Source organism: Cicer arietinum, chromosome 4 (assembly GCF_000331145.2).
Source record: "Cicer arietinum cultivar CDC Frontier isolate Library 1 chromosome 4, Cicar.CDCFrontier_v2.0, whole genome shotgun sequence".
Lineage (NCBI taxonomy): Eukaryota > Viridiplantae > Streptophyta > Magnoliopsida > Fabales > Fabaceae > Cicer > Cicer arietinum.
The window spans coordinates 9,823,967-9,838,406 of record NC_021163.2 but is presented as its reverse complement, the minus strand read 5'-3'; the positions used below and the strand labels follow the sequence as shown (position 1 = coordinate 9,838,406).

At 28.9% G+C, this 14,440-nt stretch overlaps 2 protein-coding genes across 9 annotated transcripts in view; one reads left to right on the top strand and one right to left on the bottom strand.

The window, feature by feature from the left end:
- Positions 1 to 2,826: 2,826 nt before the first annotated feature.
- LOC101507274 (OVARIAN TUMOR DOMAIN-containing deubiquitinating enzyme 12) lies at positions 2,827 to 9,062 on the top strand. 5 transcript variants are annotated; one of them, XM_027333174.2, is made up of 11 exons: positions 2,827 to 3,040; positions 3,536 to 3,952; positions 4,076 to 4,284; positions 4,671 to 4,744; positions 5,814 to 5,868; positions 6,586 to 6,660; positions 6,761 to 6,834; positions 6,940 to 6,988; positions 7,766 to 7,850; positions 8,155 to 8,211; positions 8,511 to 9,062. In XM_027333174.2, the coding sequence occupies exons 2-11, from the start codon at positions 3,628 to 3,630 to the stop codon at positions 8,564 to 8,566; spliced, it is 1,059 nt and encodes a 352-aa protein (XP_027188975.2). In that variant the 5' UTR covers positions 2,827 to 3,040; positions 3,536 to 3,627; the 3' UTR covers positions 8,567 to 9,062. The 5 variants fall into 5 exon arrangements, with proteins under 5 accessions (XP_027188975.2, XP_004496251.1, XP_073222974.1 ...); XM_004496194.4 differs by having other exon boundaries at positions 4,066 to 4,284; XM_073366873.1 differs by having other exon boundaries at positions 4,049 to 4,284.
- A 3,194-nt stretch (positions 9,063 to 12,256) lies between these two features.
- The window catches only part of LOC101506083 (pumilio homolog 4), a 7,115-nt gene continuing 4,931 nt past the window's right edge, over positions 12,257 to 14,440 (bottom strand). For 2 of the 4 annotated variants that reach the window (XM_004496187.4, XM_004496188.4), the window contains exons 10-12: positions 13,391 to 13,585; positions 12,828 to 13,038; positions 12,257 to 12,745 (exon numbers count right to left, since the gene is read on the bottom strand). In XM_004496187.4, coding sequence (XP_004496244.1) covers positions 12,720 to 12,745; positions 12,828 to 13,038; positions 13,391 to 13,585 — 432 coding nt within the window. In that variant the 3' untranslated portion in view covers positions 12,257 to 12,719. The remainder of the gene's footprint in view (positions 12,746 to 12,827; positions 13,039 to 13,390; positions 13,586 to 14,440) is intronic. The other 2 variants (XM_004496189.4, XM_004496190.4) reach the window with 1 other exon arrangement.

Sequence of the window (14,440 nt, the reverse complement as noted above, 5' to 3'; positions counted from 1 at the left end):
AAATGTCCTACAAGATCCTAATGCGTTTAAGATATGATAGGGAGACATAACTAACAAAGTGGAGATAAAAGACAAATGATAAGGGCTTGTGTGACTAGGAGATGGAGGAGGTTCAAGAATTAGGTTTCCAAAATATGAGTTTTCCAAAAATAAAATTAACAATGGGAAATCAACGTGGAAAGTAATATGTAAAATATTCACTTTAGCAAATTCATTAATTGTTTCAACTTTGAGGTCTAATTAAAAAAATATTCATTTTAAAAAACATTTTTATTAGTATATTATTGAAAAATAATAATAAATAGTGTATTTGTATTGTAAAATAATAAATAATTTAACAAAAAAATTTACAAATGAAATATTTATTATAATAAAGAGAGTAATGTGCAAAGAAATAAATCTTTCATATATGCATCCAATTGTGTTATTATTATAATAAGTTTAAAAACATATAATTAAATAGAAATGTTAATAAGTGTTCATGATATTGGAACACTTATTTATTTATTTTAAATAGTAAAGGGTAGTAAAATTAATTTTAATTTTATTAAATTTTTGTCAATTTGTGTCAGCATGCAATGTTTTTTGAACGTTACTTCAGGAAGCAACGATGCAAGACATGCCAACGAAATTCAATGGTGCACTGAATCAAACCTCGATTTTTTCCTATGATAGTGTGGCGTAATTGATCCTTTCAAAAGCCATTGGAGTTGCTCTTAGAGGATAGGACACTGTTAATAGTGTCAAAATAACGGTTAAATATATTTTTAGTTTTTATAAAATTTTAACATTTTAATTTTAGTCTTCATAAGATATAAATACAACTTTTAATTTATATAAAATCAGTTTTATAGTCCATATTGAAATATATCATATATTTTTGAATGACTTTTTTTTTATAAATATGATTATAAAAAGTTCCTCTATAAAAATGGGCTCAAATTTTAACCGTTGGGTTCATAATTTTGTTACTTTTAACTTGAGATTTTTATATCTACATATTTTATATTTAACTCACCTCAAGTTAAAATTTTGGTGAATGGACTTTTATAATGTTTTAATGTTTGCAAAAAAATCATAACTGTTTATTTGATAATTTTATAAAAATTAAAAATTATATTTTTATTTTATAAGAACTAGATAAAATTTTATAAGAAGTGACATATTTAATTCTATAAATAAACTTGACATAAATTACATGTGAAATCAATAAAAGACAAACTCAAAACGTGACATCAAATTTATGAATTATAATCATGCAGTATTAAAAAGATTAAAGAACGCAATTTGAACTTAGCATGCTCGTAATTATCAAAAAAAGAAAAACTTAGCATGCTCGTAATGATGTTGACATTAACATCAAATTTAAAATGTGGCATGCTTGTATGTAAAAATTTGGCATCGAATTTAAACATTCCATGCTTGTATGTAAAATTTTTAAATCAAAATAATATTCGTGTTATTTGAAAAAAGTAAAATAAAAATATTAAAATAATTTAATTTATATTTACAATTAATATAAAATTTTATATATTGTCAATCAATTATATAATCGTGAGAACATTAATAAATTTAACTTTTATCATAACTACTTATAAAGTCACAACATATGATTGATTATAGTTTATTGACTCTATAAAAAATTTTACGTTATTAAAATGAAAATTGAATTTTATTAAAAAAAATTGCTTTAAACTTTTTTTATCTTCAAATTTCATCTAAGTTTGACAAATTTTTATAGTTTCATAAAATTAAAAGAAAAATAATTGTGTACTGTAAATTAATTTTATATTAACAATTATTAAAAATTATTAATTTTATTATTTAACCACATAGTTGTTACTATCATCGCAAAGGAATCAATAGTCCATATCAATTAAACTAATAATACATATCAATTAAACCAATAACCTAAAAATATGTAAGGAAAGTTGGATTTAACTGATATGTAAAATTGGTGTAAAGTAAAATATTTCAATAAATATTTGTCGAGTAATATATGATTAGAATGTGTTATTTTTTCCACCGATATTATCTATGAATTAAACTAATAATATTTTCATAAGAAACACTAATACTCCTATAAGTGTGTACACTCCTAAATAAAAGCATAGTCATAAAAAAAATTTATTCTTAAATATAAATTTATTGAGTGAATAGATAAAATGGTCATTGAAATTATAAACGTCGGTTAAATTAGTTTTTAAATTTTATAAATTGATAAATAAATATTTGAAATTATAAAATATCAATAAAAATAGTCGGTAATAAACTTTTTTCATTCGATATTTTGATGTGACATTATAATTGAATACGTGGTTTGTCAACGCTGATGCTGTTAATATCATTTTCTCATGAACAAATTTGTTAATGAGAATTTTGTTATCTCAATAATAAATTTACGAATAATCGTAATTATACATAAACTAATTATTGACAAATTAATTTATGAAATATTTAATTTTAATAGAAAAATTAATTTATATTATAATTACATTGATATGAAATATACGTAGAAATGTCACATATTCAATTAATATGTTACAATATAGTATCTAAAAAATAAAAGTTAAAATATGAAGTATTTTGACTGATATATATTTAAATGATGTATTTATCAATTTATTAAGTTTAAGGACTAATTTAACTGACATATAATTTCAAAGTTTAATTTTGTGAGTTTAATTTGACCGACATATTTTAGAGTTTAATTTTATAAAAAGTGCTGCATTTGATAGATTTTTTACTTTGAATTAAATTTTTTTTAGGTTGATAAATGAAATAATAAATATACTGCCTGAAACTCTTAAAACTGAAGACATAGATCCAACCCAAGTACACCACATTTTGATATTTGATCTAAATCTTAATTAATTTTAACTTCTCGAAGAATAAAATGAAACATGCAGTTAAATAAGTTGATTATTTATGTGATTAGATTTCACAAATTTTTGATTGGGTGCATAATCCAGATTCTCCAACTATCGTTTTCTTCATCTTTCATTCGCCAACCTCTGCTCTGTCTTCATTGTTCACCAAGGTTCGTCTTTTTCTTTCTTTCTTTCTTTCTTTCTTTCTTTCTTTCTTTCTTTCTCATTTTCCTTCTAGTTCCTATTATTCTTTTCTATCCCCTCTTTAACCAATTTTTAACTGATTCATTGGATTTTTCTTTTTTGTGATTTTGAAGCAATGTCGGTGTCAGGATACAAGTTTAGGGTTTCGTTTATAATAATTATTGCTTTGCATGTATAAAGTTTGATGCTTTGGAAGTGAAAATCAAGGGTTCTTTTTTTTTCTTCTTATATTCGTTAATGCAATTCAACTTTTTAGTTTTTATTTTTATATTTTAAATTTGATTTCTAACTAGTATTGCATTGGCGTGTGTAATTTAGGGTATGTATTATTTCAATTTTCTTGATCTGATAATTGATGCTTTGTGCTTTTCAATATTTCCATTTTGAAATGTGTTTTGTACTTTTGTTAGTTTGATAGACATAAATAGGAAGTGTGACTATCAAGTTTTGTTCTTTTTCAGCAATTGAACTCTTTTGGGGCCACATTACTCAAATCAAAGCAAGTTGGTTTCTGGAATTGGTAGTTAGAGAGTTACATGTGTTTTGCAAGCACATGATGACGGCGCATAACATGGATCCTGATGTTGTTCGATGGGGTCTTCATCTTCTAGATGTTTGTACTTTTTCTCATGGTCGTACCCCTAGTGTTGAAACTCGATGTGATCCCGATTTAAGTCGAGTTGAATATGTTAGGGAAGGCTTCTGTCAACCTTTGTATGTTGAGGGTGACGAGGCTCTTGCACGTGCATATCAAGACGAGTTGTCACAGCTTGATTCCATGGGGGCTGGTGGGACGAAGGATTTTGAGAATGAGCAAGTGCAGGCATCTGTTAATTCGCGAGACTGGCTTTCGTCTTCTAATGGGAGCTATAACTTTGGTACTACAAACTTGGCAGTAGCTGTTATTTGTTAGTTATTTTCATATATAGTGATAGGCTTTTTTATACTTTTCATGGTAGATAATCAACATGTAGGCAATGAATCTTTCCAGAACCCCGTAGGTGAGTCATGTGATACGAAAGGAGTGCAGGATTGTGGTCCAAGTGGAAGGGAAAACGATGCGCATGAAGTTGGAGTATTTAGTTCTTCTAATGGGTCAGGAGAGATACCTGCCACTAGTGATGACATGTGGTGTCCATTGGAAATATCGGATGAGTCTTCTCTTGACGGTGAAGTAGGCAAAAGATTCAATCAGATGGTTCCCGTTCCTGTAAGTGTAGCTTTAGTGCATCCATTTGCTTCTGTCTCTTCTTTGGATGATTTTGTATAGAAATCAAGCACAAAATTTTGGATGACTTGGCCCACGCATGACACCGAGACTTGCAAGAACACGTCTATGTCTATTTTTATTTCTTGATATAAATGTAGCAACCAGGTTGATACTAATTAGTTACATGAATCGTGTTAAAAAAAATTCAATGTATAAATAATTATGTAGCACACTATACCCTGTCTAAAAAACCAGAGCTTTATAATTCGGATTTACATATACGTTAGACTTAAGTGGTATATCATTAAACGTATAGTTTATATGTGTAATTCTAATTTAAAAAATAATTCATGCTCTTATTTCTCTTGTCTGTTTTTCACTTTCAGCATGTTCCTAAAATCAACGAAAAAATACCATCTGATGACGAAGAAATATCAGACCATCAAAGGCTGCTTGACAGGTCTTGGTTTATTTTATTTTTTATGTATCTTTGTTTGACTAGTCTCCTAGGGGAAGTTAATTAAATACTAGGACTATTATTTTACACCACTATAAAATAGCCAATATTTTGTTACCATAACCAAGAAGAGAGAACAAATTCTTCATTTCATATTACTGCCAAGGCTCACCTCTCATACCCTCTCCATGAAGAAATTTTTAAATTTTGTATAAGTATTTTAGTTTTGTTTCTTTTTGTAATAGAATAAATATTCTCAAAGAGAAGTTAAAACAGGGTGGCAGGGATAACACATCCTCAAGAGCTTGAAAAGAAAAAAAAAATATACAAAGAAAAGGACAACTAGAAAAGCAGCAATACTGCCCAATCCCTTTTGCATACTAGAGGCGATTGGTTCCTTAAATCATTGGGTAGAACCACAGAGTGGAGAAGCACACCTAATTCTCATTAAAAAAAATCCTATGATACCCTATCTAGTGCAGTTTTTGTTTTTATCTAGAGAAGAAGTATATGGGTAATGACTTTGTGCCCCTCAGTAGAAGGTCACATGCAGTGCACTTGCCTTACTGAGTTAGTTTCTGAATAACTTGATGCCTTAATGAGCTAGTTTCTGAGTAACTTGGTGCCTTAATCTTGGTGCCATTATATATTTACTTGGTGTCTACTTGACTTAGTTTCTAAAGGAAATTGGAATATTAATTGCTAAATCAATACATATAGAAACCAAATTTCCCATGTCCAAAAACCCCTTCATCTGAAGATCTGTAGCACAAACCCAGCTAACAAGATGATCTCTTTTCAGATCTCCCAACCCAACCCTGACCTAGGAAGTCCTTTGTAATCTTCATTATCCTTTGATCTGATTATTTTTGAATTAAAAAGAACGAGAGTGGGATGTATTGGATGAAAAATATTAAATATGATGAATACAAGAAAGATTATTGTATGTAGTTCTAACTCTTTATTTTTTCTACTATACTTTGTTCGTAAGTTAGATCAATTATGTCTTATTTTTGTCTTTATTTCATGTCATTGAGCGTATATCTAATTTTAAGAATTTTATCTTTATTAGACTGCGGTTATATCAACTGGTCGAGTCTAAGGTTAAAGGAGATGGTAACTGCCAGGTTGGTTCTTTAACTTTCTGAGTGGGAATCTGAAACGCAATTCAACTTCTGTATTATAAGATTTATTTCATCCTTATTAGAACATTCATAAATATATTATGAGAAACATATTTTGACTTAAACGTTGTATCTTATGAAAGTAGGCTTAACAATGCTGGGAGTTTTTACTCTTACAAACTCTGTCTCACAGCTCCAATATTTAACACCTTACCTGCCCCTTCTCATTAAATACTTGTCGAAAAATTCCAAACTGTGTTGCTCCTGTGAAAACTTCAGAGATATATATGATTATTCATACCAATAACATCGTCATTCCAATTCCTGTAAAAAAAATAGTCATTCCAAATTTGCAGTTTTTTAGAAGTAAATTTCCACTTACCGTCCATCCAAGAGACACAGCAATGTCAAGTCATCCATACTTAAAATTCCTTTTTTTTTTCTACAGATGTTATGATTTAGGTTATTTTATTTGAACATATATTTTTCTATCTATCGCAATTCAGTTGTTTTGTTATTATTGAAGTTTAGTGAAGTACCTGCTTAATTTTTTTAAATCATTATTATTATTCTCAGCAACTTTGACACATGACCTAAGTTTTGGAATTTTCCAAAGTTTTTTAGCATTATTAACTTGGTCTGTGGATCACAATGCATAGATTTTCACATTCTATTTTACTAATAATAAAGAGTGCCTTGCATTGGTTTCTTTTATTTCAGTTTCGTTCTTTGTCAGATCAACTCTATCGCTCTCCAGACCTCCACGCTTTTGTACGGGAACAAATTCTTAAACAGGTTTGTTGGTGTTTACAATGACATATTTACCTGTTTGTTGTTGTTCCCTATAGTCATTTGTAATTTTGTATTGATACATCGTTTTTTGGTGTTTTGTCAGCTCAAGTCCTACCCAGAAAAATATATGAATTATGTTCCTATGGATTATAGTAAATATTTAATGGATATGAGCAGGTATGTGATTATGTGTATATATGCTGCTATGTTATGTTATTTATGACATTATGGCTTTATTGAAGTCTATATGTTTGCTGATAGTTTTATGTATGTATGTATTAGGAGTGGTGAATGGGGCGATCATGTCACGTTGCAGGCTGCTGCAGATTGGGTATGAGCCTACGTGGGAAATACATAATTTATTTTGTCCTTTCCTTCCCTATTATTCTTTTCTTCTGTATCATTGGCTATGCATATATATTAGGGATATGATCAATTGACACCTTATTTTGACACTAAATACTATCCATCAATTTTAATTAATTTAATTGTCTGCATTTAGTCACCTAATTCATTCACGTGCTCATGGGCTCGTCTCCTAGTTTCCACTCTTTCTCTTCTAAGTATTCGGACGTTTCTCTCTCGATTTTGCGCTGTCATTTCATTGATATATACTATGAGCCTACAAAGGATTTCTCTTGTTTTAATTCAGGGACCATGTCCTTCAAAACTCTTTAAGAGCTCTCTCTCTCTCTCTCTCTCTCTCTCTCTTTCTCTCTCATTGGTCTAAACCCTAGTGTACAATTCTAAAAAAGAATAATTGACGTTATAGAGGTTTCAGGTTTGGTCTTTTAGATGTGTTTATTGAAAAAGAATTTGCTGCTACTTTGATAAGTTATGAATTTACATCTTTAGAGACAGTCTTGAAGTCACATTAATTATTTGTCCAAAGAGTAAATCCCCCCCATATAATTATTTGTCCAAAGAGTAAATCCCCCCCATGTCAATTTATTGTTTTGAACACATAAATTGAGTAGTATCCTGTGGGTGCTATATAGAGAGCATATAGTATTTTTGAAGTGGTGAATGATAACCATGGCATTTTTGTTGATGTATTATTCCTCATTTACTTTTATGAATGATATGGTCATTTCTCATGTCCTTTCAGTATGGTGTCAAAATATTTGTGATTACATCTTACAAGGACACATGTTACATTGAGATTCTACCGGAGACACAGAGGTCTGAAAGAGGTAAGATTTTTTTATCAGTATTTGTTAAGGCAAGAGGTAGAGAAAATGATGACATATTTTGTTGATGTACTTTGTATTCAAAAAGTTCTTCTTGATAAATTCATGTAAATGTAAAACATGGTTTAAAAAATGTTTTGATATGTAAAATGTGAAATGAGTAAGTTTATGAATGGCAATATCTTGCTTACCTATAGAATAGTAATTTGTGAGTGTTGCATAATCAAGGTGACATGTACTGTTACTATTAAGTTCTGTTTCATAAAATGCTAAAGTGTATGACCTTTACTTGTTGTGACTTCTGCAGTAATATTTCTGAGCTTTTGGGCAGAGGTGCATTACAACTCAATTTATCCGGAAGAAGGTAGCAAATTTATCCTTTATACAATCACTCTAGAAACTCGATAAATGAATACATGGAGCTTTTAACCGATAGAAGTTTATGATTCAAATATTTGCACATCCTAATTTTATTATTATTCCAGTCTGTTTAATGCTCTTGAATTCATTTGGTTGTCATCATTGCATCAGACTAATTATGCAACTCCATGACATATCATTTATTAGAGAGTTGGCTTCTTTTGGTTATGTTTTCAGAGGCTACACTCACTTGTTTTTAAGTGATTTTCATTTAATTGTTTTCTATTATTATTTCATATTCAGAAATGCTTCCATCTTGTGCAAAGAAAAAGAAAAAATGGTGGAATTTCGGCAGTTAGGATCAGTGCAGAAATGGATGCAACTATTTCATGCATCCGTTGCAGACAAAAGCTGACCATAATAATTTTGGCTCTTAAAGGCAATTGGTTCATCAGTATGACCGGCTTTATAATCATCTGAGCTTTTATTCTCAGCTGAGCTGCATATCTATTTAGTTATATATATATCTTGATGCTGCCAGTGCTCAGTGCCAGCGCCCAGAGCTTAGAGTTGGTTCCTCCCTCTTCTCCTCCTTTTATTCTATGTATATAAAAATAGTAATACAATAATAACAATAATAGTAATAATCATAATAATAATAATAATAATTATAATAACCTTTATTTTCGGTCTTGTACAGTATTCATTTGTATATATATATTTTTGTATCTAATAAGCTGCCTATTGTTTTAGCACATGTACTAACAAAAAAAGTGAGTGGAATTTTATCCATCATGAATAATAATTTTATAGAGGAATGATAGAAATGCATCCCTTCACGCATATTTTTCAACATTCCAGTTCTAGTAATACTGAAACCAAGTTATTTAGTGGGTGAAATTCTAGTGTTTTGGGAAGAATGTTTTGGAATGTATCTACCAATATCATTAGAATATAATAAAAGTCATCTAACTAATTTTTGTCGGATTTCTAGAATTTATTTTTTTATTTCTCATTTTTCTAATTCTTTATCTATATATCTATAATTAAAAAATCAACAATAAAAAATATAATTTCTATTATAAATTTGATTTAATTGTTACTTTTTTAATTAGTTGTATATAAATATATTATAATATTTTAATTATTAAAATGAACAACTATAAATTATCACAAAATATATAAAAATATAATTATCATATTAAAAATCAATAATCAAACTTATGTACAAACAATCCAATGAATCATAATATAGTAAGTACATTTTAATAATTAAAATATATCAACCATAAATTACTATAAAATACATGAAAACGTAATCATTACATTGAAAATTAATAATCAAACTTATGCACAAATAATTCAATTAAGTTTAAATTAAAATAAATAAAAACGATTAAGTTATACATTAAACAGTTTTAAACAGTTATTTTTATCTTATTAGTGTTCGAATACGTATTATATTCTTTTAATACAAAAAAAAATATTTGTCGAAATAAATTGTTCATTAAAACTAAAACACTCATTTCAAAATATTAAACTAGATTTGATGGAGGATATATTAGAACATGGTTTCAATTAACGGCAAAAATAATCAAAATCAAATAGTGATACGCTATCATTTTCAATATTATTTTGTTTTTTTTTTTTGGTAAAAAGTAGACTTTGAGTTTGTTAATTATATACAATCTCCAAAAAAATAATTAAATTAAAATATTTTTGAAATAAATACATGACATAAAACTTCTAATTAAGAATTAGTTATCAAAAGTTTAAGTGTAAATGAGACCTGAAATATAAAATATAAAAAATAGTAGTTCATTCAACCAATCACAAAAGAATAAAGAAATAATACTACTCAAAATAAAAAATAAAATAAAAATAAAAATAGTGATCATATAAAAACAATACTTACAAATATATCTCAAATCAATGCTTGCAAAATATATATTTTATTTTTTATAGGAATAAAATATTATATAATGATTGAATATTTAAAATAAAATATATACAAACAATCAATTATCTTTTTTTAATAATATTTTTAGAGTGAAAATCACTCATATTTTATTTAAATCTTTTTAATTGTGTATACAAAAAATCGTTCATCTTATTTTAATCATATTTTTTAAAATGAAAATCACTCATTTTATTACAAACTTTTTCAATTATTTTTATTTCATTTCATTCATTCTTTTGTTATACAACTACTATTCTTATAAACTAAAAAACTTACAAATATTAAAACTTTTATATTCAACACAAATTATGAAATATATATATATATATATATTGAATTTCTCTAAGGAATACTATATGAAAACACCTGAGTTTTTCTCTACCTTCTAACCTTTTGTATTTAAATAGATTGTAATTTATAGTTTTAATATACCTTTCTGACATTAATATATATATTTTTTTACGTTATGGAATATGAAACCTATTTTTATGTATTGTCCTATAATCGTCCTCTATGTCTAACAAAATTTCGCAACTTATTGTGGCACATAGTAACAGGTTCGACTCGCTTTGTGATTACAAGTTGTGTGAATTTTGTACTATCTTGATGTCACTCTTGACTGGAGAATATGTTTAATAATACACGGTTTTATGGAGTCTTAAAGTCTTTTGATATCTCCACAAATTATAGAAAATGTCTATTTTACTTAATTATGCTTAATTAAGTATTGATGTTGTATATTTGAAAATGTCTATATTGTGGTGTTAAATTGCCAATTATGAAACTTAAAGAGATTTGTATATCAAACATACAATCAATTATCAATTTTATTACCTTCTTGAAATCTGATTTTGTTTACTTTTCCTTGGAATTATATACCAAAGATTGTGTTATTTATATATTTTTTTTTGTGGTGGATAATAATCTTCCAACCATTCATTCATTCAATACTTGGGTGTAATGATGATACTACAGTACCTATATACGTAGAGGGTTAACAATTTGAATAGTATACTAGACTGGATAATTAATTCTGGGTTTCGATTAATAAGTACATCTTTTTTATGTTCAATTTTCATTTGATTAGAAGTTGTCCAGGTTGGAAATCTTAAAAAAGAATTAAGATCCGAATTTATTATTATAATATGAGTTTGAGGTGGTAGTGGATGAAGTAAGTGATTTCAATTTTATCTCATCAACAAATAAAGGAGACAATAACAATATGATTTTCATTTCTACTTTGTTGTCAAATTTATATTTATAATACAAAATAATAGTACAGTGGTATCCGTGTTGTCTCGTAAAATATGATAATTAAATTACAGCTTAAAATTTATGAATGAATAATACTCTATCTGTATGATGAAATACGCAATTCAATGGACAAAATTTATTCACCTTAACCTTAGAACAAATAGGCCAAATAAATAAATAAAAACCTTGTTTTGGGTAGATGAAAAACAAAGCCACTATTATCTAAAAATCCAGAAAAAGGAAATTAAATATATTATGATAAAACTACAACAAATCTTGACAAAAATTGAGAAAGGAAAAAGAACAAAAAGAAGACACAATCGTAACATGACAATACTTGATATGCCGATTGAAGATCAAAAGTGAAAATGGTGAATACATTTGCTGAAATGGGTTTGAATCAGAATGACAAAAACAAACAGGGAAACTAACGGATTTTACATTTGATAGACATAACACGTGCTTGGATAATAAATGTCACGTCTATAGTATACACCACCAAAGAGGATACTAACAAATTTTATCTTCCATAGCCAAAAATACCATTCTTCATGAGTTTTCATGTCTGTTTCTTCCACCAGTGTGAAACTATCCCAATCTAAAATGATGCACCATCATCAAAAACCAGTCAATAAGTGTCACATAATACATGTAGTATTTCCCAAGACTACCTATATCCAATAATCTGCTTCCAATTTGAATCTCCTGCATCCTTATGAAAAACTCATGCTATCACTGTCTAGTTATACTATACCATACTCATATGTTACATTGAGAAATAGAGAATCCCCGTAAACAGAAAATACTTCTCTTCAGGGTAATTGACTTCCAATCATAAGGATCAATTCAATTATTATTACAATAAAATCAAAACAAAAGTGCACTCAAGAAAGTTGTAGCATTATTTACATATATGAAATGAGAGTTTAGAGCCTGATCTAGGGACTCTGGTTACTACAATAACTTATTTGCCATTATTTCCTTTACAGACAATGGATCTCATACATACAATAAATACACATTGTCGCGACTCTCTAAACTTGACATCCTATGTTAACTCTCACTGGAGATTTTCTGTCAAGTACTAATAACGAAATCCAGCAAAGTGAGAAAAATAGTTATTCCAGTCACTCATCTGACTGTGTTTATCTCCAATGCTATACATAGATATATGTCTTGCAGAGGAAAAACTTGTGATATTAACATCTATGTTGACTGTACAAAAAGGAATGTGGTGATTGGAAATTGGGCTCCTTGTCCTCAAGACTTGCAATTAGGATGCTTGAGGATGTGATAAATTAGGCCAACAACCCTATGCGCCTTTCTGCAAATGATGACGGATATATGAAAAATATATCACAAACAAGAAATGGAAATTTATATATGAAGGAGTTTGCATTCCTTACCTCCAGTGGTTATCAGCTTCTCTACACGAGAAACTATATGTTTTCCGTAAGTATATCGCTTCAGGGCATTTAAGTGGACCTTGATGCGAGAAAGGATCAGCTCAAGACTTTGATCATCACAAGTCTCGAGAACCTTTTGCACAACATAATTTCCAAAAGGGTCTTTCATCATAGCCTGCATATTGCATGTTGCATCATCGTTCATGCAACACTTCAGATTTGATAAATGTTACAAAACAACAATATATATATATATGTGTGTGTGTGTGTAACCCTCAAAATTGTTTTTTCTTCCTACAAGCCTTCTTTTGGCAATGCAGACAAACCCAGTGCTAATTTCTATGTTTATGTTATTATATCTATTAATTTATTTATCTGGAAAAATTTAGGAAGGGAAACTGAACACAAATGAACAGGTTCTTAAACAATGATTGCACAATAATTCTAGTTACAAACTAATCTCAGCTGATAATAAATTGAAACGAAAATTTTTGAGAAACAGATAATCTTCAGCTTCAGAAAAACTGAAATATTGTACAATAAGGGATGAAAAGAGGCCATACCTGTAAAGGCTCATTCTCATCAGAGGTACCAAGCATTTCATTCACCAAAATCTGACGTTCTTCAGAACTGCCAAAAGCCAAGCATTTCTCGATGACATTGGAAGCAAATTTTTGCTGGCTCATCTTAACAATTTGCCCAGCAAGCTTGCTGATAACAACAGTCCGTTCATGTGGTTTACCATGTTGGAGGATGTGCTACAAAAGAAAAGTACGGTATGGAAGTAGCAACTGGGTTAGTAAAAAAAAAAATGTAGCACGATTAATAAACAAAAAGCAAGCAATCTTAATTCTCAAAATCCAATCTGTTGTTAATTGCAGCTAAAAAATCAAGACAGTAACATGAAACCCAAAACTTTAATCAAATTATCACAAAAGCATCAGACAACATTATGACCATAATACTACTTATATATCACTTGATAATGAAACCTCTACATATTAACTCAGGCACAAAATATGAAATTTAAATGACTGCTGCAAGTGAAGGAATATATAACAAAAAAAAATGTCTTATTAGGATCATATCATTTAGGGGCATGGGGAAGTGAAGTTGATAAAGCAGTAATAGTGATGGCAACGGATAGTGGGTGTGTGGACATGTGGATGATAAAGTGACTGTCAATAATTGGAAGGTAGTTGGAGTAATGCTAAAATGCATCATCGGTTCAAATTGGAAGGTTTTGGAGGCATGTCAATTCTATAACAAGGGGCTAGAGGTTTGCTGTCCAAAATATTTTGGGAAATATGGACACGCCCAAGGTATGAGACGTACCAACATAAAATGATATGATCCCAAAGAAAAGCCACATGAACAGAGTATAGATAATGTGCATTAGATCTAAAATGCTATTTGCTGGAAAATAAGGGAGGTAGCATATGTCCGTTAGAAGATTGCTGCTCCAGACTCCAGTCTTTCATTCTTACCAAGGATGGCGCACAACTATGACAGAATTAGAAAGAGTTGTTTGTCAAAAGACAAACACGAACCCAACCTCTTCTAAAATGGTCTAAGAGTCAATAGACAACCAAATTAGTGAAACTAATGCACAT

Coding starts and splice junctions, on each gene's coding strand:
- LOC101507274 (XM_012714574.2), top strand. CDS start 3,628: ATGATGACGGCGCATAACATGGATCCTGATGTTGTTCGATGGGGTCTT. Junction 5,869..6,585: donor AAGGAGATGGTAACTGCCAG/GTTGGTTCTTTA, acceptor CTTTTATTTCAG/TTTCGTTCTTTGTCAGATCA. Junction 8,212..8,510: donor CTCAATTTATCCGGAAGAAG/GTAGCAAATTTA, acceptor TTTCATATTCAG/AAATGCTTCCATCTTGTGCA.